The 25,919-nt window shown below is 56.0% G+C and overlaps 1 protein-coding gene across 1 annotated transcript in view; it reads left to right on the forward strand.

Annotated features, from left to right (window-relative positions):
• Positions 1-25,919, forward strand: part of KIAA1671 (KIAA1671 ortholog) — a 119,940-nt gene that overhangs the window by 32,186 nt on the left and 61,835 nt on the right. The window contains 2 exon segments of the mRNA XM_070399757.1: positions 204-3,005; positions 8,932-9,066. Coding sequence (XP_070255858.1) covers positions 204-3,005; positions 8,932-9,066 — 2,937 coding nt within the window.

The following is a 25,919-nucleotide window of genomic DNA, read 5'->3' on the forward strand; positions in this document are numbered from 1 at the left end:
TGTCCAAAAGTCGGCACGACTTTTACTTTCTCTCCAGCAGCGTCCAAGAGTGTCCATTTCCCCACATCCTCACCCACATTGGATGGTTCCGTCTTTAAATTGTTACAGTTTATGATTTTAAAAGCAGCCATTTCAGTGACCTCCCCTCTTCCTTTCCATTTCGAATCCTTTAACTTAAGTTTCTTCTTTTTCTTTTTTTTCAGCAAAAGGAAGGGCCTGGTTTGGACGGAGCATCTACTCCAAGGAGCCCCTGGAAGCTGGGGACGCCCGGGGAGAAGTCCAGGCAGGCACCGCGGAAGGACAGTTCTAACCAGGTTCCCAGCAGCTGTTGTGGGGCAGGCTCGGCGGGGGCCCCGAGCTCCTCGGACGGCGCCCCGGAAGACGAGGGGAGCTTCCAGACCGTGAGGGCCACAGTGTTTGAGCATCACGTGGAGAGACACACGGTGGCTGACCAGTCGGGACGCTATCCCCCAGCCACAGCCCCTGGTTCTGTGACCCACGTCTTGGAGCCCCGACTCAGGCCCAAGAGAGGCTCGTGGCTGGGGAAGGACCCTCCAGAAAAGACGACCCTCAAGAAAGAGAACTCCCTTTCTTGGTCGGAAAACCCTGACACTGAGAGAGGGGGACGGACCCCCCTCTTGAATGGTGACCCCAAACAGGATCACACGCCTCTCCCGGAAAGGCCCCTTCTGGGCGAGAAACGCAGTAGCCACCCCTTCCTGAAGGGCTTGGAGCACCCTCCCAGGTCACAGAGGGTTGAGCCCAAGTACGACGTCATGCACACAGTGGGGGAGCGTGCACACAGTGAGGCTGTCCCCGCGGCGCCGGAGGAGAAAGCCGTGGAGCTCCGGAGCGGCAGCGGCAGGTCCCGTCTCTCGCTGAAGGGGAGGCAGCTGTCCCCCGAGGTCGCCCCTGCCGACCCAGAGCGCAGGCCGGACAGTCAGGCGGGCTCCGTCCAAAGGGCCAGTCTGCTTTGGGAAGCCCAAGGGACACAGGAGGTCAGCGGGCCCATCCCGGACCCCCGAGAGCCGCAGGGCACATTCGGGGGCAGCGGCCTGTCGCCCAAGTGGAGAGGTGGGGCGGCCGGGAGCTGGCACAGAGCCACTCTGGTGGTCAGCGATGACAGCGGCTCGGCCGTGAGCCCTGTGGTCCCCAGCGAGCGCTCGGCCAGGCCCTGTGGCCCTGAGGCCGCCGGTGCGAGGACTGTCCAGGCCGCCAGCAGCGAGGCCCAGCACCAGGGGCCCGAAGGGGCCAGGAACAAGCCAGGAGGCTGTGCTTCGGCGGGAGAAAGGGCTGCTCCCCGCGGCTGCCCTCCCGACGCCCCTTCCAGAGCCAAGGCTGAGCCCTCGGACCTCCGAGCACGGCCACCCCCCGACGGGCTTGTGCAGAAAGGGCCCCGAGTGGTGGCTGCCAGGGAGGGTGAGTGGAGGCCGGCCCCGGCCCCGGAGCCTGAAGTCAGGATGCGGAGGGGGACCCCCGGGGACCAGAGATTCGAGAAGTGGAGACGGCGGACATTGCCCCACGACGTGAAGTTTGAGGAGTTCAGTTTCCTGGCTTCAGAGGGGGAGCAGTCGGGCCCCGATTATCTGAGCCCCACCGCGGGCGCCGTGAGGAAACGGCAGCCATCCCGTACCAGCGTGGAGGCCCAGGACCCGGCCCTTCCAGCTGTGAGGCCAGGGCCGTCTGGGGAACCCAAGGCCACCTTTTTTGCGGTGACATATCAGATTCCCGATGCTCAAAAAGCAAAGGGTGTTGTTAAGCCAGGGCCCGAAAGCTTGACGGAACATTCTAGAAAAATAGCTCCGCCTCCATCGCCTCATCCTTTAACTTCCACGTTGGTTTCTCCCAACCCTGAAGAGCCACTAGAGACCGTGGGCAGTAAGAGCCGGGCGCCGGGCAGAGAGCGTGACAGCGCCGGCTTTTCAAACACGCTCAAGCCAACAGATGTTTCATCGCCTCCTGGGGACAGGATTCTGGATCTTTCCACCGAGAGAATCTTCGATGCAGACGCTGTGTGTGTCCATCGGCGACCAGAAGGCTGCACTGGGTTTCAGAATGACTGGAGGGAAGGTGGGAGCAAGACGTCCCCCAGTAGCGCTCCCCAAACCATCCCGGCTTTCCAGAGTTGCCCCAAAGCCGGGGACCCCCTCGTCAGAAGGAGGAGCGAGGTGATCAGCGAGACGTCCCCGGGCAAAGTCACAGGTGGCTACAGATCCAGTGTTCTTGACATAGACGCCCTGATGGCCGAGTACAAGAAGCAGGAGGCTCCAGAGCGGACGGAGGGGCTGCCCGCAGAGCCTGGCTGGGCCCAGGAGCGGCCAGGCCAGCGAGGCGGGGTGGACCGGAGGCGGAGGAGCCTGAAGGAGGGGCCCGAAGATGAGGGTCCCCGGAAGCAAGCCAGTTTTGCTGAAACAAACCGCGGTTCTAGTCCAGCCTCTGGCAGGCAGCTGGTCGAGAGCCCGGGGGCCGCCACGAGCCCGAGCCCCAAACTCAGCTCTCCTCTGTGGGCTCTGCCGCCCGGGGCTCCTGAAAAACAGCCAGGGGCCTCTCCCGGCCCTTGGGGTCCCGGGAAGAAGGTCTCAGGAATCACTGAGGATGAGGCCAAGGCCTTTGCTAGTAAACATCACGGTGCAAAGCATCAGGATTACCCAGCCGCCTGGGAGGACCCCAGCCATGGAGCCGGTGTGTTGGCCAAATCCTCCCCGGTGGACAGGAAGAAAGGGACCCCGAGGAAATGCACCGAGCGGGGAGAGGAGGGCCGTGTGGCCCAGTGGGGTGACCACCCACAGGACTGTGGCAGGTCACGGCTGGATGTCAAAAGGGCCTATTCGGAGAAGGGTGCCCCTGCCAAAATCCGAGAGGGCCTGTCCATCATGCAGGAAGCCAGAGAGAGGAGGCGAGAGCAGCCCAAAGGGAGGCCCAGCCTCCCTGGGGAGAGTTCGGAGGCCAAGGAAACCAAAACGGGGCCCTGTCGGCGGGACTCGGGGACACGAGACAGTCAAAAGGTGAGTATGAAGGCCGTTCCTGTGTTGTGAGACGCTGGTTACACATGAAGGCCAGGGGTATCAAACTCAGAACCTACGTGGGCCAGGTGGGTAAGGAAATGAGAGTCAGCCCGGGTCTGAGACTCTAGGGCAGTGGTTCTCAACCTTCCTAATGCCGCGACCCTTTCATACAGTTCCTCATGTTGTGGTGACCCCCAACCACAAAATTATTTTCGTTGCTACTTCATAACTGTCATTTTGCTACTGTTATGGATCGTCATGTAAATATCTGATATGCAGGATGTATTTTCATTGTTACAAATTGAACATAAAGCATAGTGATTAATCACAAGACCCCTGTGGAAGGGTCATTCGACCCCCAAAGGGGTCGCGACCCACAGGTTGGCGACCCACAGGTTGAGAACCGCTGCTCTAGGGAGTGGTGGGGATTGTGGCTAATGGAAAGCTCATGCCTTGTCTGAAGGGACAAGTGCTGCTCATTTCCTGCTGGTTCTTGACAAGTGGGAATGGTGGTCCTGAGAGGGCAGATCCGGTTTATCAAGAGAATCTGAAAAAGCAATCCAGGTTTTTTCCCCATGAAATGAGGACAGCTTACTAAAAAATTCTGTTCAGTCCGAACAAATAAAAAGAAAAGTGTCTGCTGGCTCCATTTAGCCACGAGTTTGAAACCTCTGGCCTAGAATGATGATAACAGTAGGTATCATTTATTGAGCACCTGCTGTATTCCAGTGTGTTGTATCAAGTTCATTATTGTATCCCAGAGGTCAGCATTCTGCTTGACATTTTGTGAACGTTCAAGAAATATTTGTTGAGTATGTGAATGAGCCATCTTATGTGAGCCTTGTGTGGCAATCCCTCTTTTGTGGTTTGGGTTTCCACAGAAGCAGGTTCTGGAAAGTATTGTTTTAAGAGGTGATCCTCAGAGGAGCTGGAAGAGGAGTGGAGCGGGGAGGCAGGGAAAGGAAGGCAGGTGATGAAGGTACCACACTGGGCCACTAACCCTCATTCTCAGTGGAGGCCTCGGGGGAGCAGCATAGACCACTTCCGAGTTGTCCTGTCCAAGGGGCGAGGAACCTGGAGTACTTATTTTCTGGTTTCCTTCTGTCTTTGCCCGAGGCTGTTTTCAGGCTTTTTAACGTTCAGACTCTTCCATCCTGCCTGGCTCCATGCTCAGTAATGGAAGGAAAAACCCTCACACAGCCTGGCTGGTGTGGCTCAGTGGTTGAGTGTCAACATATGGACCAGGAGGTCACAGTTCAATTCCCAGTCAGGGCACATGCCTGGGTTGCAGGCGCAATCTCCAGTGGGGTGTGTGCAGGAGGCAGCCAATCGATGATCTTCTTTCATCATGTTTCTATCTCTATATCCCTCTCCCTTCCTCTCTCTCTAAAAATCAATAAAAACATATATATATATATATATATGTATGTATATTTTTTTAAAAAGAGAGAGGGGTCCAACTGGGAAAGAGATGTTGTGGAAATGCTACAATAGAATTATTTCAACGGAGATCATGAGATGAAGGTTCACCCAAGGTTGGGGTGGGGTTTGGCTTTGAACCCACCTCTCTACTCTGCCACTTACCAGCTGTGTGTAAAGCAGGAACTTGGCCTCCTTGAGCCTCGGTTTCCCCACCAGAGTTAACAGGGATCCCTGCCTCAAGTCCTGTTCCTAGGCTGAACGGAGATAAAGCACCCAGCACGCGCCGGGCACCCACTGGGCATGAGCTCAGGGCCTGTCCCTGGCTTCTGCACAGGTGCTTCTCGAGAGGGGAGACACCTGTCCCCACCCCCGGGGTTCTTGTGGGAGCGCGGGGAGAGGGAGGAGACCAGGGAAATGCGACACGGAGGCTGTTTGCAGTGCCTCTCGGGGCCCTGCTGGCAGCGGAGCCCGCAGGGTGGAGGGCCCGCCCGGCCTTGGACGCCCGCCCCGGGTGTGCGGGCCCAGCAGCGCTGTTGTCAGGGGATCCGTTTCCTCACTAAGGACTGGGAGGCCTTGGACCAGCTCCCGTTGCTCTCCGCTCCTGCCCAAAGATATCTCGAAAGTGAAAACCCACACAAGCAATACAGAAGTGCACAACGTTGGTTGCTGAAAATTCAGACCTTACAAAAAGTGCCTAAAATAGTGTTCCCCTGGGACCCCATCCCCTTTTCCGTCCCCCAGATGCAGCCAATGGGGCAGTTTTTGATGTCCTGTGGGACTCTTCTACACGACAGATTGTCAGTCATATATATGTTTACTTATAATCGTTGTATTTTCCTTATTGCAGAAGGTAGTGCATGCTTGTGTAAAACCTAAAATATTATAGAAACAGACGGTTTAGAAAATCTTCCCTGAAAGGATGAGTCTGGTGCAGGAACTGGGGCACGCCCCTCCAGGCCCATTCACACTTCTCAGTCTTGCACAGTTGGCCCTCAGGGCCCATTTGACAAAGTTTGAGACTTTCTCTGTTGTGACAACTGGGGGAGAGTATGATCCCGGCATCTAGTGGCTGGAGACCAGGGGTGCCGCCCAGCCCCTCCAATGCCCAGGACGGCCCCACTGCAGACAGTCATCAGCCTCACGGCGACAAATGCGGCTCCCAGGCCCAGGAGCCCTGGGCTAGACACAGACAGAGGTAACGCAGAGTGCATCCCATCTAGGAAACACGGCAACATTCTTCAGAGCATCTGACAATGTGCCCTTTTTTTTTTTTTTTTTAACTTAACAGTAAAAAACAGTTCTATTACCTCGTTATTTTGAGTGGCTGCAAAGTATCTTATTATGGGATTGAGCCCCAACTTTTTTATCCAGATTCTGGTCGATGGACAATTGGGTTGGTTCCAGTCTGGGGGTCAGAAGCAGGATGTATGTCGTTGATCATTTTGAGGCACATCTTTGCTTCCTTGGTGAGGACTTCATGATTCACAGCCAGTTCCGCTCATGTACGGTGCATGGGTGTGATTGTAATTAAAGTGCTCCCTCCCTCCCTCCTCCTCTCCCTCCCTTCTTCCCTTCCTTTCTCTCTTTCTTTTTTTCACTTAACTAACATTTATCGAAACTTTGTCCCACGCCCGATTATTGTATTTCATGGAATTAAATTACTTATTTTCGTTTCGGAAGACAGAATGTTTTCACATGGCTCTCAAAATATTGAAAGGTATGGGGTGAAACTTCCCCCATACCTCTCGTTCCCCATCTTCCCATCCCTCCCCACCCAGTAATTACTTCCATTCTTGTTTGTGCAAATTCCTTTAGCGTTTCTTTCTGAAAATACAAGCAAGTAGGAATGCATATTCTTGGTTTTGCCTCATTTTTTTCGCCCCACAAAAGAGCATTCTGAGCAAGTGGTTGAAGCTTTGGTTGCCTGTGGGAGTAGCCCCCCTAAAAGAAGGCGATGCAGGGGCCTCACCCCAGACCAGTTCGATTGGGATCTCGGGGGTGGGGTCCGCCTTTGTTCGCTGTAGACGCTCCCAGGGGATTCTCGGGGCGAGGGTTTCTGCTGAACCCACAGAGCGGCCACTTGCCTTTTTTCATAAACGCATCTTGGAGAGTCTTTGGCTTCAGCCCACGGAGAGAGGGCTCTTGCCTTCTGGTTGCTGCACGGGTGGGAAGACTGAGGCTCAGAGAGGTCTGCCTGGGTGGCCTGAGTCACAGCTAGTGTGGACGTACCGTGTGCGTGCCCACGTACCGTGTGCGTGCCTACGGCATTGTGCGTGCCCACGTACCTTGTGCGTGCCTACGTCATTGTGCACATGCGCAGGTTCAGCCGCTCCTCGAATGATGTCATTTCGTTCAGCATCGTAACCAGGAGAGAGAAAAATGGCTCCTCTGCCAGGGCCACTATCCGTGGAGTTTGCACGCTCCCCCCATGTCCGCGTGGGCTTCTCCGGGCGCCCCGGTTTCCTCCCACGCTGCAGAGGTGTGCGCGCCGGGCTACTCGGTGGGTCTGCATGGTCCCCGCCTTGGTGAGTACGGGTGTGAGCGGCCCTGGGGCGGACAGGTGTCCTGTCCAGGGTGGGTGCCCGCCGTGGGCCCCGAGCTGCTGAGAGAGGCTTTGGCCCCCCATGAACTGGAGTAATGGGTTGGAAAATCATCATCTTGCATGTGCGTGTGTGTGTGTGTGTGTTTAATCTTTACTTGAGGAAAGAGGCTATTTTTTTTCCCATTGAATTTTAGAAAGAGTGGAAGGGAGGTGAGAGAGAGAGAGAGAGAGAGAGAGAGAGAGAGAGAAAGGAAGGAAGGTGTGGGGATGTTTTTGTGACCAGACACGTGTCCTAGGAACTTTTATTTAGATCAATGAGCCTGTGGTCCAGCTGGTGTCGTGATCCCTTGTTTTGCTTATGGTCAGTTTCCCAGGCCCTTGGGAGGACGCTCAGTGTGGACGTAGTGGACGTGCGCGGGTTCAGGATGGCGGTCGCCTGTGCCGGGTGGACGCGGTTGTCATTTTGCAGGACCCGCCGGTTCGCCCCGCAGCAGGGCTGCCCCACTTCGCATCCTCACCGTGAACAACAGGGCCCGCTTCCCTCAGCCTTGCCAGCCGGGTGTGGCCTCGGACCCTGGGGCGCACGCCCCAGTGAGTGCCCCTCGCCCTCGTCTTGTCCCGAGGCCGAGGCCGTATTTCCCTCCTGTAACCCGCTTGCTTACCTTCCGCCCGCTTTTTTCATTCCGCTCTTTAGGAGGAAGATGAGCCCTTGGTGCTCTTCTGACTTGATGTCTCCCTGGACTGCCACTTGGGCAGAGCTGGGACGGGGCCCTAGCTTTGTGACTTCCTGGCTGTGCCACCCTGGGCACTTGGCCAGACCTTTCTGAGCCTCAGTTTCCTCATCTGCAGAATGGGGATCCTCCCTGCTTCACGGACTTGTTGGGGGTTTATCAGGAAATCATGTGTGGTCTAGCCCCAGGCCCCGGGGCCTGATGGGAAGGAGGTTGGAGGAGCTACACTTCCAGGTTAAGCTTCATGCCTTCGCTTATTTGCTACCTTGCGTCAGTGTTCTCACCCCAGGCCAGGTCCTGCTCCGCACGCACCTGCCTGTAGACCTTCCCTTGAGATGCAGGGAAACTGGAAAGGACCAGCAGGGAGGGAAGAGGAGACCCAGAGAGTCTCATACGGCATCAAAGAAAGACTCGGAGGCAAGAGATCGGGAATCCAGCCTTGCTCTTCGCTGGTGCTGTGTGTCCCTCAGCAGGCGCCGTCGCTCTCTGGGCTGCCCTGCCCTTATCTGTGTGGGGAGAGTAGGAAACATGTAAAATCCATTCTGGAGTCTTGTATGTACTGGCCTGTGAATGTATCCTGTGTCTATAGCTGAGAGGGAAAAGAGTGACAGGATTCAGACTAGTGTCGATAGGACTATTTATAGACCTAGATATAGACGGTTTCTGTGTCTGTGCATGTGTGCAGATGTGTTTGGATGTATGGAGAGATGTCTAAAATGAGGGCACCCAGAGTTACCAGTGGCAGTAATAATGCTGGATAACATTTATGTGCTTCCTTTGACAGGAAGTCGGGGAGAAGAGTGTGAGACAAGTCAGGTGCCCAGGACCTGTACCCGCCCGCCCCCTGGTGGCAGCACTATGTCATACACTTTCTGAGTGCAGATGCCAGCTTGGTTCTCCCGTGAACCTGAATACTGTTATCATTGGTCTTTCTCCACTTGGTCAAGGATCAGAGAGGTGAAGGCACTCACCTGAGCTCACACAGTTATTAAATGGCTGAGGCCGGGCTGAATCTAGACTTGCTGATCCTGCATATTACCTCCTATCATTGAGACTGAGGGGTCAGAGTGTGTGTGGGGGCGGGCAGGGGGCGGGGTGGGGGGGGAGGAGTGTTGGAGCTTTAATTTTATTTTTCCCCCTTTTAGGTACAGAATGGACTTTCATGGTGTGACCTATTCGTCTTGCATATGGCAAAGCCCCAGTAAAGTCCTTTCCTTGTGTCCTGTCTCAGGTGACATCACGAGACCTGGGGAGGGAGGAGGCCCTCCAGGACCGAGATCCGCCTCTCCAGCAGGTGTCCCCTGTGGCTTTGGGCCCCCGGAGGAGCCACAGCTTCTGCAAGGACAAGAGGAGCGGGGCCTTTGTGGTGAGTGATACCGGCGTGGCCGGAGTGGATTTGCAGGTGGTGCTGGTCCTCGGACGCCACTGGGAATGTGGCCGTGTGGAGAGTCAGGGCTGGCCCGGGGGCCTGAGGGGTCAAGGCCAGGCAGGTGCCTGTCTGGGAGCAAGGTGTTATTGTCCAGCCCGCCCGCTGCGGTTCCCGATGTGGAGGGGGTTTGGAGGCTCTGTCGAGAAAGCCTTCCTCCCTCTCAGGTTTCTGGCCAATGCGGAGAGGTAACCCCAGCTGCAGGCATGGACCCGTTAAGAGAATGTGTGCTGGGGTCTGAAAGTCCTGGGTTTGAATCCCACCAGCCTCTCCTCTTGGCCTGTTTGAGCAATTTGCTTCACTTCTCTGTACTTTAGTTTCTTCACTGGCACATGGGAGCATGATCCTTAATTCTGCACCATAGGGAGGACAGAGTAAGACTGTGCGTAGGGCCCAGCACACAGCACAATCTCTGGTAGTAGTGGTCCCCGTGGGAGGCGGTGCTAGGCTGGTGGTTCAGATCCTAGCTCTGCATGCAGATGGGCCTCTGGCCTGTTTCCTCGTTTGTAAAATGGGGATAATAATAGTGTCTGTTTCACAGGGAGGATGTGGGGGTCGGATAGGGTCATGCGGGGAGTGTTTAACATGGTCCCTAGTTCACTGCAAACACCTTAGTAAGTGTTATTGTTATTACTATTATCATTACTGTTTTTGCGTCTTCGTGGGCCAGCACGTCCTCTCCCTCAGCCTGTTTCCTCACCTGTGGAAGGAGGCGGGTCATTGATGCAGCAGGACCCAAGAAGCTCCCTCCTCCAGAGCCTGTGTCCCCAAATGGGTTCCAGGGCTTCACCACCTCTGATTTTCAGTGATTTCCTTTCCTTTTCTGTTTTTGGACTTTAGTTCCATGAAACTTGGAGATCTGCCGAGCACTCCGCTTGCTCATGAGGTCCCTCCCGGGCCCGGGCCCGATGCGGAGGGGCCTCTGAGATAGGTGTTTCTTTAATGAGGCAGCTCTAGTCCTGCTCACAGGTCCTTTTTGCTCGCAGTTTCCCGCATGTCAGCAACGCCCATGCCCGGTCTCATGTCTCTGAGATACGGGATCCCCAGGATGTAAATCCTAGGTCCATTCCTCCCAGCTTTATGGCCACGGGCAAGAAACTTCACTTCCCCGACCTTGGCTTCCTCCTCTGTAAAATGGGGTGAAGAAGGCGCCCCAGTAGGGTTTGTGCAGGGACCTGGTGGGATAATGGCTGCAACAGAGTTAAAAAGCCTGCCCGTGGGGCTGGGGCGGCAGAGCCAGAGGAACTGGACCTCCGGAGTCATCTGCCGAGCCCGGCACCAGATCCCAGCCACAGGCTTGCAGACTCCCATACATTTGAAACCTGCCCGGTGTTTCCGTCGAAGGCTCCCTTCCACAGATTTCTGTCTTACCCTTTCCTCCATTCACTCTCCAGTGCACCGACTCAGCTTATCTGATCGTACTTGAACTTTTGTGTGTGGGGGTAAAGACAAAGGTTATAGAGAGAAAGCATTTAAAACCGGTCTTTTTATAGTCTTGGCACACTGGCACCCACCCTGGTCTCCCGGCTCCTCCTCTTCCACTCGCTGCCATTGAGGCGCCTTTGTCCTTGGAGTCCTGGCATGGCTTGCCTTGGCGCCGTCCTTCAGGCCCCCAGGTCCCTGCCCCACGGCTGCCTGCTTGATTTCTCTCCTTCAGAGGTGGATGGGTGGGGCCTGAACCCCACAGGCTAGGGTGGAAGACCTAATTTCTCTGCTTCCAGGATTCATGCCTGCAATTCTGGGAGTGGCCACCAGGAGGTGCTGATGTTCAGCTCACTTTCTGATGGCTTCAAAGCCTGACTGTGGGACCTTAGCATTGGGCTTTGCAGGCTGAAAGAAGTGGGTTCATGTTCCGGTTCTGCCACTGTGTGACCCTGAGCAAGTGACTTCAGGGACTTCCTTGAATTTCAGTTTTTCTCCCCTAAAATGAGGATAGTCCTATCTGGCCGCAAGAGTATTTTTGTGAGCAGTGAGATTACTCAGCACTCAGAATGGTCAGTGGTCACTTTTCCTTCTTTCTCCCAATCTCCTTCCTTTTTCCCATATCTTCTCCTTCTCTTCTAGCTCCCTTTCCCTTCCTCCTCCTCCTGGCTCCCTCTCTTCCTCTGCTCTCCTTTTTGTCTCACTTTACAACCCTCTCATTATAAATGGGGAAACTGAGGCCCAGAGAGAGGGCCTGACTTGGCCAGAGTGACCCTCCAGGTGGGGACTGGAGTCCTGGGCCCTGGGCCCTGCTGGTAGCCCCTGCTCCTCTGGCAGTAGGTTGGACTGCGTTTTGAGGGGGGTTCACTGGTAAATGTCTGCTTTTATTCCCACACTGTGTTACGAATGGTTTTGTGCTGTTGGTTTCCAATTTAGGGTCAGATTCTTCCCTGTTTCTGAGACTGTGTCTCAGACCTTGCTGGGCTGTCTCCACGTGGGGGAGTCTCACAGAGGAGGGACACGTGTGGGAAATCTTGAAGGATGAGCTGGTGTTTGCCATTTGGGTGTGGTCTGGGAAGAGGTGGTTTGCCCAATGGAAGGAGCAGACGGGGCAAAGGTTTAGGGGCATGACACTGCTCTACACGAGGGACATGTTCCAGAGTCCAGGGGACAGCCTGGGGGAAGTGACTTGGCCTAGGCTCATTCAATAGGCAGGTGCCACAGGCAGGACTCCACATTAGGTGACATCAGAAATGACCTAAGCGTCCTCCAGGGGCTGTTCTATCTGCAGTGTCTCTCTTTCCCCCCATCCTGTCTTCCAGATTAAGGAAGGCATCAGTTTCCTTGTGCGGTGTTCAAGAGTGGCCACCAGGGGGCAGGATGGAGGCGATCTAAATAGTACATTCTTTTTAATGCGTGCCAGACTTAGGCACACGTGTCGCTCAGCTCTGTTACCCATCAGGCTTCTTGTCAGTTTCCATTTACAAGCCAGACATCAGAGCTTTGGGGCTGAGGTGGGGACCATTCTTCTGCAGCCTCACTGCCCTGGCCACCCTTCCCCCATTTGTCTTCACTGATGGCTCCTCCCCCTCCTCCCCCTTATTCTCCCCCCTCCTCCTCCTTCTCATCATCCTCCTTCTCCTCCTCCCCTTTCTCCTCCTCTTCTTTCTCCCCCTCTTTCTCCTCCTCTTCCTTCTCCTCTTCCCCCTCCTCCTTCTTCTCACCCCCTCCTTCTCTTCCTCCTCCTCTTCTTCCCACTCCCTCTTCTCCTCCCCCTCCTTTTCCTCCCCCTTCTCTTCCTCCCTCCCCCTCCTCCTCCTCCCCTTCTCCCCTCCCAAAGCTTACAAAGGTGTAATGTACAGATTATGAACTTCACTCATTGTAAGTGTATGATTTAATACTTTATAGTAAATTTACAGAGTTGCACAGCCATCACCCCTGTCTAATTCCAGAAACTTTTCATCACCCCAGGGAGAAACCCCGTCTCCATTAGCAGTCACTCCCTGCCCCCCTACCCCCAGCCCCCGGAGACCTCTGATCTGCCACCTCCACCGGTTTGCCGTGTCTGGGTGTGCCCTGCCCCGGAATTGCATGGCACGTGTTTCCCCAAGGACATGCCTCTGGTGCAGCTGCCTTGCAGCCTGTCGGCCCTCCGTGCTGGACCGGCTCCTTCTTGTCTGTGTCACATTCCTGCCCCGGCCTCCCCTGTGGATCCCTCTGCATGGTCCAGAGAACTGCAGGCTGGGCACGAGGGGGGTGACGAGTGCTTTCCTGTTTCTTTTTCCAGTTGTGTGTTTGAAGTGATTTCAAACATCCTGCTGCTGATACACCTGAAAGGTTAAGGTGGGTGGTGTGCGGGCAGGTAAATAGCCATCCCAGACAGTGATCAGAGAAAACGGAACTTATTTAAGGAAAAGGGGGTGGAACGGGGGATGTCCAAAGGGAAATGGGGCCATGGAGGCAGGTCCAGGGGTCAGCCCGGGATGAGCTGCCGCTGCCCATTGCTCTCTTGGTTGCAAGTCTCCTGGGGTCCCTGAGAGGTTAGTGGATGTGTGCCTATGGGAAATGGCAGGGGCGAGCTCCTTGGAGGGGGAGCTCACACTGGCTCCTTTGTCCTGAGCCTATTTGTCTTTCTTGCAGGTGGAACTCTTAGGGGAGGTCTCAGGAGCGGGTCTTAATAGAATTAATTCATCAGCTTTGCAGGTGTGTCCTTTCAGGGTCCTGTCTCCCCTGATTGGTCGGCACCAGGGCAGGGGGTCAATGCAGCTGGTCCTGAGGCAGCCACGGGGCCATTTGCCTGGTTTTGCTACTTTTCTGGGCCTGGAGCTGAAATACAACCAAGGCCTAGGTGTTATCTTTAGGGAGGAAGGTCAGGGGGTCTAAACCGGTTGGCCAGTGACATGCTAGGGGACCATAGGTTACCCCGGGGCCGAGGTTCTTGTTCTCCCAGGTTTGCCCCTTGCTCGGCATCCAGGGCCTTCTGCCCTGATGAGTTTCTGTCCCTGGCCCATCGTCCTCGCTCTGGGGGGTTCTAACACCCTGTGCAGTGGCTCTGCCCTCGTGGGATGAGCTCAGAGGTGCCTGTTTGGGGTCGGTAATCCCTGGCCCTGATAGTCTGACCCAGCATGGGCCCCTCCTTGTTACCCTGCCAGCCAGCATGGCTGAACTGATAGGACAACAGGAAGTTGTGGCTGAGGTGTTTGGAGTGCTTACTGAGCTCTTGGCTCTGAGCACGTAACCACGTATGACCTCCTTTTCCCTGCCAGTGACCCTGTGGGGCAGGCAGGCACTGTCGTCACCCCTAATTTTCTTAAGGGAACAGAGAGGTTAACCCCCCCGCCACACACACACACACACACACACACACACACACACATCGCACAGCTAGCTGGTGCTGGGCAAGGATTTGAACGCAGGCCTCTGCCCTCAGCGTCCACACCCTCGCTAGTGCCCTGGCTGCCTCTAGGAGACATGCCATCCTCTCCCTAGGTCTGTAAATTCAGATGCCTGTGCCCTGGCTGGCGTGGCTCAGTTGGTTGGGCATCGTCCCTTGCCCTGAAAGGTCGCTGGTTCGATTCCTGGTCAGGGCACGTGCCTGGGTTGCATTCTTGATCCCCGGTAGGTGGTGTGCAGGAGGCAGCCAATGGGTGTCTCCTTCTCACATTGATTTCTCTCCTTCTCTCTCTCTTCCTCTTTCTTTCCCTCCCCCCCTCCTCTCCTTTCCTCTCTCTCTCTCTCTCAAAATCCATTTTAAAGCCTTCAGATGCCGGGAGGGCCAGCATGTGGTCTGGACCAGGGCTGTGAGGAGTGGGAGGAATGAGGTGGATCCAGGCCCCAGACAGTAGGTGCAGTGCCTGCCTGTCCCCACACCGGAATGCAGACCCATGGGGAGGCCATCCTGCCGTCTTTCTAGAGAAGCCAGGAGTCTGCGTCGCCACATGAAATTCTCCTGATGCCTAAATGTTGGCAACTAATTAAAAAAACAAAACAGTGCGCCTGCCTTCTCCGTCCTCTTCTTCACACCCACCCCCCAGGCCCAAAACTGACATCCAGGCAAAATCACTCCCGGGAGGGGGTGCCAGTTTTCTATCTGTTTGGTGTGTGTATGTGTTTTGTTTTGTGAATGCTGATGTCAGTTTAAAAACCTCCCATCTTTTTTATGGATGGGAGTTTCTGTCAAAAGCTAAGCACGTTGAGTAGATTTACAGGATGGTTTGGAAGGAATGAGTAATGTTAATAAGAATTGTCCCAGGGCCTGCTGCGGCCAGGTGTTGCGTTAGGATGAGGGCAGCCAGGCTGAACTGGTGGGTCCTGGGAGAGCTGACCTGGGAGGAGAGGTTGAAGGAGGAATTACAAAAGAGGAAGAATATTCCCCAAAAGAGGCGCTCTGGGACCCCGCGGAATGGGGGTGGGGGGCTGCCTTTGGCCTGACTGGAGGCTGCGGAGGAGGCAGGAGGGTTGGGTCTTCAGCTGGAGACCCCACCAGGAATAGGAGCAAACGAAGAGGAAGGGGGAGCACATTCTCTTTCGGGGCTGCCATGGGAGTTACCACACCCTTGACAGCCTGAAACAATAGATATTTATTCTCTCACAGCTGCGAGGCCAGAAGTCAGAAATCGAGGTGCCAGCAAGGGAAGGGCCCTGCTCCTTGCAAGGATACTGGGGAGGCCCCTCCTGCCTCTTGCGTGCTGCCCCAGGCGTTCCCAGCATGCCCCAGTCCTGCCTCTGTCCCGACCTGTCCTGTGTTTGCGACTTCCCTTCAGGCCCTTACATTGCACGCACTGGATTTAGGGCCCATACCAGGACATCCTGGACGATCTCATTTCAATACCCTTAACTTGGTTATATCGATAAAGATCTTTTTCCAGTTAAGGTGCTGAGCTGACACATCTTTCTGAGGGCCGCTTTCCAGGAATAGCAGAGCAAGCGTCCTGAGGGTGGGCGGGGCGGAGGTGGGGTCAGGAGGTGGAGGTTGCAAGGTGTAGGGGGGAGAGAGCCATTTGTTGGGGAGCCAGGGGAGGCTTCCAATGTGTGGGGTACCATTGCCACTTTTGTGCAGGTGGTTCTCCTGGCCAGAGGAGAAGGGTCCCACAGTGCAGGGTGGGGCCGGCTGACCAGAGGGATAACCCAGACTAGGTAGGGGTCACTTCCACCTGGGGTGAGGGGTGCGGTGGGGGGCCTCTGCTCCGGGGGGAAAGGGCCACCTGTGTCACTGTTCCGTTAGCCCCTCAGTTAGCAGGGCCCAGCTCCCAGACTTTACTGTTATGTAGTCAACCCCCCACTCCTGCACACACATGTGCACGCACACACACGCACACACACGCACACACACATACCCCAGCTACATAGCAGGCCTGCGGGGCCGGCTAGTTGGGGGGGGGAGTGACGGGGTGTGAGCAGGGCTTGGCCTTCCGGCTGCACTGTGTGTTGGGGGCGGGGAGGGGAAGATGGGGGAGTGAGCAGGGTCTGGCCTTCTGACTGCACTGTGTTGGGGGGAAGATGGGGGAGTGAGCAGGGTCTGGCCTTCTGACTGCACTGTGTGTGTGGGGGGGGGCGGTGATGGGGGAGTGAGCAGGGCTCGGCCGCCGGCTGCCTGTGTGTGTGTGTGTGTGTGTGTGTGTGTGTGTGTCGGGGGTGGGGGTGGGGGGGAGTGAGCAGGGCTCGGCCTCCGGCTGCCCTGTGTGTGTGTGTGTGTGTGTGTGTGTGTGTGTGTGTCCGGGGTGGGGGTGGGGGGGAGTGAGCAGGGCTCGGCCTCCCGGCTGCACTGTGTGTGTGTGGGGGGGAGAGTGATGGGGGAGTGAGCAGGGCTCAGCCTCCGGCTGCACTCTCAGTGGGCAGTGAGTGGCTGGGCCCACGGCATGCGGATGTGGTGCTGTGATGGAGGAAGCCACGGGCCGGCTTGCGAAGAGCTTTGAAGTTTGCTGTGGTTTCCTCAGCGGCTGAGCTCAGCTTCTCCCTGGTGTCCAGGGGATTTCCTGCCAGTGGCTGTGCCTCTGCCTGTGCTGGGCTAGGGCTAAAGCCTGTGGACCAGATGGGCCCAGGGGCCGGCGGAGCAGGAGCTGGCACCTCTGCCAAGTGCCTGCACCCCTTCCTCCTCGGAAAGGGGGGCGCTTGGCAGGGGCTCTGGGGCTGCCCTCGCGCTGAGTAGCCGCACACCCCGATGCCTTTGAACTTCGGCCTCTTCCTCCGGCTGGTGGGCAGGATAAGGCCTCCCAGTGGGAGTGCTGTGTGGCCTAAGCTCAGTGTGTGATTCTACCTCCTCCACCCGAACAAGGCGCCCACCTATCGCACAGAAGAGGCACCCGAGGCTCAGAGCGATGCAGGGACTTGGCAAGATCATGCTCCTGTGAAGGAGGCATCTAAGCTAGGTCACCTTGGGGTGGCCTTGGGAGCTGTAATTTGCATTCTTAGTCCCTGAAAATGGATGCTCCTCCCACCCTCATGGTGCAGCGGGCAGATGGTGACCCTGAGAGCTGGTCTCTCCTGTCCTCAGCACCCCACCCTCTCAGGAGTGAACAGAGTCCAGGACTCATGGTCAGGAGGCCTGCATTCCAGCCTTGGCTCATTTTCTAACACGCTGTGTGGCCTTGACCAATCAGTCCCCTCTGGGCCTCGGTTTTTCCCTCTGTGTCATGGGGACAACCAGGTGCTCCTTCCATGGCTGCTCAGCAGTGTAGAGGGAACCTGACTGAGGCCAGAAGGGACTGTGTGACCCGACAGGATCCTGAGCTCATTTATTTCCTTTCTGAGTCAGGAGCTGGGGGCCCTCCCCCTCCATGTACGGTTTGGGGAGAAACCACACACACTGCTACTCACACGTTCCCTCACACCATGCGTGCACACGCACCAGCACACACAGACACACCCTTGTGTAAAACTCACATTCACACACAGTCACAGTCTCACACACACGCTGGCTCCTCCTGCCACCCAGCTGGGAACCCTGCCATCCCCCAGCACCTCCAGGAGGGCTTTAGGAGGAGCCACCCCTGGCCCCACCCCGCTGGACAGGCCACCAGAGGTGCTACAGGCGGGCTCACGGGTTTACAGGCTCGTGGGACCTGAGCAGTGGCTCCCCGCCCGGCAGGCAGCGTGGCCATTAGCAGGGCGCAGGGTGTCTGGCTGGTCCCCTGGCTGCCAGCCGGCCTCTGAATGATTCATGCCGCCGTGAACTTGATTCCTGCGTGACCAGCCCAGAGGGAAGAGCCGCCCCCTCCCGAGGAAAACGGGAAGCACTCGGATGCGCTCTGCACAGCCCGGCGCGGCAGGGCGATGGAGTACTATTACTGCCCTAGCCTCCTGAAGCTCCTGCGCTACCTCTGGGTGAGTGGCACCAGGCTGCCGCTTCTCCTCTCCTCCTTCCTTCTCCTCCTCCTTCTCCTCCTCCTCACGCCAAGTTTGCCTCTGGGCTCTGCCTGCCAGCACCGTCTCTGTTTTCTTTAACAAATGGTGGTGGTTTCCAGGAGCCCGGGTGTTGGGGAAGGGAGGGGGGCTGTGGAAGAGCAGGGAATCCTGACTCTCTTGGGACCAGTGGTCCACAGGCGGTCACAAGTGGCCTGAGGGGCGGGGGAGACCAGAGAAACAAGGACAGCTTTGCTGAGTTTTCCCGAGAGTGACATTTCTTTGATTTAAAGGGCTCTTCTGTATTCTGAAATGATATCCTCTTGCTTTTGTGTGTGTGTGAAAATGCCCCGGCTTTTATGAGATGAGAAGAATAGATTTCGTTTTCCTTTCAGTGAACTTACTGAGCAAACGGAAAAAGTGGAAACCCGCATGTTGTTGCGTTCTCTCCTCTATATAACAGAAAAAAAACCCCGAAACTTTTTCTGGCGAAATGCCAAAGGCAGGGAACCCATGAGGAAGTGGTTTTGGGGTATGAAGTGCTTTTCAAATCTTGTTCTGACTCTGAGGCTGACCTGCTGTGTGTCCCCGACAAGTCGCTTGCCCTCTCTGGGCCTCTGTTTTTTTCATCTGTGACACTACAGGGTGAGCAGTAGGTGATGGTGGTTTAGATGACATTCGTCAGGTCTCCGTGATCAGAGGGGCTTAATGAGGAATTGTCACGGGTGGGCCTTGGAGTTTTCTAGAACATTTGCCACTGGGTTGAGAACGCCCAAAAGGGGAAAGACTTGGAAAATATTATTTTTCCTCCTGCTGAATGTTTGCAAATACTTCAGATGCCTCTCGCCCAGGGAATTTTCCGGAGGCCCTAAAAATACACTTTTAGGAGACGTCCGTCAGCAGCTTCTCCCCCAGGATGGGCCCTCCCTCCCGGGCCCCTGGAGCAGTTGAAAAACAGGAGCCCCTCCTGGTTCATATCCTTGGATTATTGACCTTTGGACCTGGTCATGTTACACCTGTAGGGTGACATATAGTGACTTAGTTTCGTGTTTTTTTAATCACAAGAACAATCTATGGACATGGTAGACAACTTGGAAAGTCCCGAAGAGCATGAGGAAGAGATAAGTTGCCCACAATCGCCTGTGTTTTTGAACTCTGCCGTCCACAGGGTGTCAGACTGTGGGCCTGGTGTCAGGGAGGCTGTGATACTGTGATTCATAATAAGAAATATCACTCCAGCTGGTGTTGCTCAGTTGGTTGAGTATTATCCCGTGTACTGAGGGGTTGTAGGTTTGATTCCTGGTCAGGGCATGTGCCAGGTTGTGGGCTCGATCCCTGGTAGGGGCTGTGCAGGACGACGCTGAACAATGTTTCTCACATCAATGTTGCTCTCCCTCTCCTTCTCCCTTCCCCTCTAAGAAAAACAAAACAAAACTATTCTTTAAAAATATATACAGCCCTAACCAGTTTGGTTCAATGGATAGAGCGTCGGCCTGCAGACTCAAGGGTCCCAGGTTCGATTCTGGTCAAGGGCTTGTACCTTGGTTGCGGGCACATCCCCAGTGGGGGGTGTGCAGGAGGCAGCTGATCGATGTTTCTCTCTCATCGATGTTTCTAACTCTCTATCCCTCTCCCTTCCTCCCTGTAAAAAATCAATAAAATATATATATATATATTAAAAAGATGTTTAAAAATATATATATTTAGCCCCCCCCCACCTTTCAGTCACAGGCCTCTTTGTGCCTGACAGCCCTTGGAGCCACTAAAACCCGTGGCGCCCTAAGTGATCAGAGCAATAAAGATTCCTTGATATTCATAACAAACTCCCTTAAGCCACATCTGAGTTAAGGATGGGAGCTGGTTGCCAGGGAAACCAACCAGTGATGAGAGGGTGGGAACTTTCAGTCCCAACCCTGACCTCCAGGGAGGGGAGGGGACTGGAGGTTGAATCGGTCACCAATGGCTAGTGATGTCATCAATCATGCCTATATATTGAAACCCCTTAAAAACCTAAAAGGATGGGGTTCAGGAGCTTCTGGGTTGGTGAACACAGAGATTCAGGGAGAGGTACACACTCAGAGAAGCTCCGCCCCTTCCCACATACCTTGCCCCCGGGCACCGCTGCCATCTGGCTCTTCCTGAGCTGAAGCCTGGTCATCTAGTTCCTAACATGTCTCTCTGAGCTCTGAGGGCCACTTTAGCAAATCAGTGGAATCCGAGGAGGGGGGTCATGGGAGCCTCTGATTTCTAGCCAGTCGCTCAGAAATACAGGTGACAACCTAGAGTTGTCAGTGGTGTCTGATGTGTGTGTGTGTGTGGGGGGGGGGGGGGGGGGGGGGGGCGGGGCGGGGTGGAGAGGGCGTCTTGTGGGACTGAGCCCTTGTTCACCTGTGGGACCTGATGCTGACTTCAGACGAGAGTGTGAAAGTTGGTTTAAATTGTAGGACACCCTGCTGGTATCGGAGAATTGCTTGGTGGTGTTGGGATTGGTGTCAGATTTGGAGGTGCGCTCAGAGATGACTGAGGTGCAGGCTGCCATCCCCAGGAACGGGGAGCTCAGTGTGGGTGCTAGGAGCATCAGCAGCCGGCTACCACCGTAGAGTCATTCAACACACACTGAGCAGCAGCAGTTCGGAGCCGGGGTCAGGTGCTGGGAGCACAGGGTGAGCAATCCAGACATGGTCACTGACCTGCGGGATTGCAGTTTGGTGTCGACATGGACCCCTGCACAAGACATCGGAGCAAAGACCGTGTGTGTGCGAGGATGGGGCCATGCCCAGAGCTGTGGGAACACGGTCTCATCGTGGGGTTCCACCAACACCCAAGAAAGCCAAGCTCTGGGGGATACACAGTGATGCTGTGGTGGGGAAGGGGAAAGGGTGTGGTGGGCAGAGGGAACAGCATGTGCAAAGGGCTGGGGTGGGTGTGAGAAAACGCCAGACCCATTGGCATGCTTGTGGTGGCCCAGGAACCGGCACACAGTCTGGCGGGTGGGAGGTGGGAGGGAGGACTCAGGGGCCGCTTTGGGGGTAGACAGAGACACCACTCCCCTCACCTGGCTTTGCCCCAACTCTCTATGTGACCTTGGGCACATCTTTGCTTCTCCGAGCCTCAGTTTCCCCAGCTGAACTATGAAGAGGTAAGGCGAGACGGTTTAGAAGGTTTTTCCGGGGTGTGAAGCCAGGAGAGATTTCCACTCAGTCACCAGCCTCCTGTGGGTGACGAGGTCCCAGAGCATGTGGCTCGCTGCTGGTTTTGCAATGTGCCTACGATTTCCTCATCCCTCCGGGTCACGGAAGATGGCCCGGCTCACACGTAGCAGCTTCGCCTGGTGTCTGGAATGCTGAGCCGGGCACTCTTGCTTGTTGAGCCCCGGGGAAGCTCGGGAATGCGGAAGATCCACAGGCTTCGGATGGCGACCAAGCCAGGTGGCCTTGGACTGGCCCCCTGTCCTCCCCAGGCCTCAGCTTCGTCATCTGCAAAGTGGGGACGCGCTGCCTTCCTATCTTCTATTTGGGACATTCCTGTGACCCCTGGAAGCTGCTCCCCGGCTCATGTTAGCTCCCCTTTCCCAGGAAGCCTGTCTGCTTGAGTGGGACCAACGGACCAGGAACTGCTGTCCAGGTCCCGGGTGGTGGCTGTGGTCTCCCCGCCCGACTGCAGCTTTGCATGGGAATGTGCATCACCCATTGTCCCTCAGGCCCCGCCCTTCCTCCCTGCTCGCAGGTTTCTGCCCGTGTCTGCTCTTCTCAGGGTCTTCCCTGACACCTCTGGCCAAACAGTGCCCCCCACTCCGCTACTAGTTTAAATGAGACTTCATTTTGGAATGCTTTAGGTTTATAGAAAGTCAGGCTGCAATGAAAGTAGAGGAAGTTCCAGTGTTCCCCTCATATTGGCCTCTTACAGTAACCAGGGCATCACCATAGGTGCAATTCTATGAACCAAACTCCAGACTTCATTCCGGTGCTGCTTATCCCGGGCCAACCTTCAGGGCACATTTGACAGTGTCTCCTGGCATCATTCAATGGCCACAACCAGGGGATGCTACTAGCGGCTGGCGGATAGAGGCTGGGGATGATGCCAAACATCCGACAGGGCACAGGGCAGCACCCCCACCTCCACCACCAAGAAGGGCCTGGCCCCAAATGCTACAGCCCCGAGGCTGAGAAACGCTGCCCCCCTTCACCAGATTTCGACTGATGCCCGGGATCCCACGTCATGTTTGCCTCTGTGAGTTTCATCCATAGGTGAGCCTGGCTGACTGCTCGGGAGTGCATGAGCGATGCCGGGTACACACAGCTTCTGCCTGTGCGTGCCCGGATGACAGGAACGTGCCCATGTTATTTAAAAATGCTTTGCATACGTGCTGTTGGATGGCGCCTCACAGGCTCACCCATTGTCATCCTGGACGCATTCGCCATGCCCCTGTGGTCGGGCACTTGGGTGGCTCCCGGGCTGTCACTATCCACAGCTCAGTGATGATTCCGCTCCGCCTCAGGCCTCTGCTCACCCTTCATGTCACTCCCCACGTCCACGCCTCAGAAGTGGGCCAGGTGTGGGCTGCAGCCGGCTTCTGCCGAGTCGTCATTTGTTGTGGGATGTCAGCGGCTTCCTGTGGGCGGCCCGAGTCCGCTGTGTAGCTGCGGGTCTGCTCCGGGGGCAGAAGCCACCCGCCCCTGCTGTCCAGGCCCCATCACCGGCAGCATCAGCTGGGAAGTGGGGGAGGAAGATCAAGTGTCTTTTTCAGATCATTAGTAACTGGAGCTGGTGGCCACGGCTGTTTTGAGTTACTTAATCTCCTCTGTTGCTGAGATAACCGAGCCAGGCGGTCCCAGCGCCGCTGGCCTTTCCTGGGACACTGGCATCAAGATGGCTGCTGTGGTTGTCAATTACAGCGATAGTAGTAATAATAGATATGGTACCTCCCCCCCCCCCACACCACGAGCATGCTCAGCATCCTGGGTGCCTCATCATATCCTCTCGGGGACCCTCTGGGTAGATCTCATGATTATCCCCACGTTGCATTTAGGAAACCAGAGAGGTTAAGCAGCTCACCTAAGCTCCCCCAGCCAGGAAGTGTTGGACGGAGCCTGTATTGGAGCCCGGGTCTCCTTCTGTGTCATATAAACTACTTCATTGAGTTGGATCTTCTGGTTTCTCAGATGGAGAAACTGAGCCTAGGGCTGGAGGCAGCTTACTAGCCCACAGGAGAGCTTTTTATTCACGTCCAGCTCTGCAGGGCGGAGGGTTTTGGAAGGATATCACCCTGGGCCAAGCTGGGCTCTGGAGGGAGAGGGCGCTGGCCGAGAATCCCAGCTTCGTCCAAAGTAAGTCACATCGCCACTCCAAGCCTCAGTTTCCCACCTGTGAGTGGGTGGTCAGTCCCACCTCTCAGGATGGTGCTGGGGACCAGCTTAGATAAGGGGCACTGCATCCTGACCCGGGGCAGGACTTAGTGATACAGGTATTCTTTCTGTGCGGGTGGGATATAACGGCGGTGAGCCTGGGAGGCTAGCTTGTGGCTGGCCACCTCCCTCTGCTCCACGTCACCTACAGCTAAGGAGGTTGCCGGGGGGTCCCGTCTGACAGCGCCTCCAGGAAGGTGCCATGTGCTGTGGATTCCGAGACCCAGGACGGCCCCCTGAACTGTTGGCTGTGGTCCCTCGCCTGCCCTCCCAGGCGCCTCCTTGCTGGGCTTTGAGGTTGGAAGTCTTCTCCGTGGGATGAGGGGAAACCGCTTGGTCCTCCGCTGTGGTTGGTGAGCTGCGTCTCCCGGTGCTGGGCTCCATGGCCAGATTGTTTTCCATGGAAAAATGTCCGAATGTCTAAATATGGGGAGCCTGGCTGCTCTGTGCCCAGGCTTTCTTGCTACCGTTTGCTTAGCTGTATCCCTCCACCAGGCTGTCATCACCGCCAGGAATTAGAATAATGGTCTTGAGGCAACAGCATGGCTGCTTCCCTTTCTCTCCAAGCACTTCCCCACGTGGCATCTCGATTGGGCCTCACAACACCCCCGAGAGGTGGGGCGTGTCATTGTTCTCCAGGTGGGGAAACCCACACTCCCTGAGGATGAGTGCCCACCTGATGTTAAACGGCTGCGGTGGAGATGCTGCCCTCGCTCCATTCTACAGGTGGCAAACCCACCATCTGGGAGGTTTAGACACTCGCCCAGGCCCTAGACCCCATTAGTAAGTGGCTTAGAAGCCAGGGAGCCTGGTGCCAACCCTGTCCTCTGCTCTGCAACCGGGTTTAAAGGGCACCCACAACTCGAGTCAGATGCAGACATCTCATGACGCAAGCTGTCCTGTGACCCAGACCTCAGGCCCGACTGAACGGCACAAAAATAGCCAGTTCTTCTCTTCTAACCGCACACGCTGCAGAGCCAAACTAGCACAAGCTGAAGGCACCAAGACCTGAGATTCAGGAGCTAGTAATAAAAGGAATGGCGACAGCATCGCGTCACATTCAGGCTCCAGCCATGTCCGTCCCCACGACCCCTTTGGCAGACTGGGTCGTTTGGGTGGTCCATCGGCCCACGTCTACCGAGCACCTCCTATGTTCCAGGCACCATAACAGGGCCTGGGGCCTCGGCAGTGAATGGGACAGACAACCTCCCTGCCTGGGGGAGGCTGGGTGCTGTAACCAAGCATATTAGCTTCAGTGCCAGACTTCCCAAGTTCGAATCCCAGCTCCACCCCTATGATGGGACGGCTGAGCTTTCTGTACGGCACCTGCGGTGGGGCTCAGATACTCTGGGCATCGCTGCTCCACAAAGAGTGCTTTGGGGCCAGGAGCTGAACTCCTCAAACTTCACATCGTGGGGTAACATCTGCCGTCTCTGCCTCTTGAATCTCTGGTCCCTGGGTTCCCCCTCCGCATCCTGACTTCAGGCTTTTGGGCCAGGGCCGGACTCTGTGTGCCCTCCCCAGCAGCTACCACGAGGGGCCCTTTCTGCACAAGCCTGTCAGTGTGCGGCAGTGTCTGGATGTGTTGACTTTGAAATGTCCATTAGACACACGGTGTCACCACATTCCCTGTCCTTCCCCAGCCTCGCTTTTCCCATCTGTATAATGAAGGTGATTCCTGTCCTTCCCGTATCTCGAGGTTGTTGAGATGCTCGGGCAGGAATTTCAGAGGACTTCCCAGGAGGATTAAAACACCAAGCCCACGTCATGTGATTGCTTTACCCCATTAGATATTTCCCGGCATTTCTGAGCCTCTAGGAAGAGGCACTCAAAGTCTTTTAAGCATGACCAGGCCCCACTAACTCCCCTGTAGGGTTTATAAGAATTCAGCTGGACCAAGGCCAGTTACCGCCCCCTCCCCCCCCCCCCCCCCCCCCCCCCCCCCCGCCACCGGCATGTCCTTCATTGTGACAAGTTCCAACTCTTTTCCACCTGTTAGGGGCCCCTCCAGCAGGACCACGGCCCCTATAAGTCTGTAGTATCCTTAACGTAAGATGAAACGAGAGCCCTGAGATGCTGATGGCTCCCCTGGCTTGAAAGCCCCGCCTGGTCCTCGGGGCCTGGTCCTCAGGGGGCCTGGTCCTCAGGGGCCGTGGCCAGCCTCGTGCTGTTGGGAACTCATGCGGATGTGCGGGAAAGAACCCTGCTCTCCGACAGAGGGCTTTCAGGCTGGCAGCTCTGGCCATCCCGAGGGAGCGGTTGCTGAGTTTCAGACATTCCGGGCTTAGAGCAGTGAGAAGGGACACGCCGATCCTGTGACCACTGAAAGGAATGATAAACGCAGGGTAGAAGCTCCAGAGGGGTGGGCATGTGGGCAAAACACTTCTGGGAGCCAGGAGTCTGGGGAGTAATTGCTATGTGACTGAGGCAGTTACTTGTCCTCTCTGCGCCTCAGTTTCTCTGTTGGCCCGATGAAATATCGGAGTGGACTCTCCTTAAGGTCTGTTACTGTGTATGGTCTCCCAGTTCTAGGGCTCCAGTGAAGAATGGAGCTGTGGGGTCAGACAGACCTGGGTTCAAATCCAGTCCTCCCTGCTGTGTGACCTTGAGCAAGTGGCTTCATGT

Source organism: Myotis yumanensis, unplaced genomic scaffold, assembly GCF_028538775.1.
Source record: "Myotis yumanensis isolate MYYU_CA2020_CCGP unplaced genomic scaffold, mMyoYum1.0.hap1 SCAF_19, whole genome shotgun sequence".
NCBI classification, from domain to species: Eukaryota; Metazoa; Chordata; class Mammalia; order Chiroptera; family Vespertilionidae; genus Myotis; species Myotis yumanensis.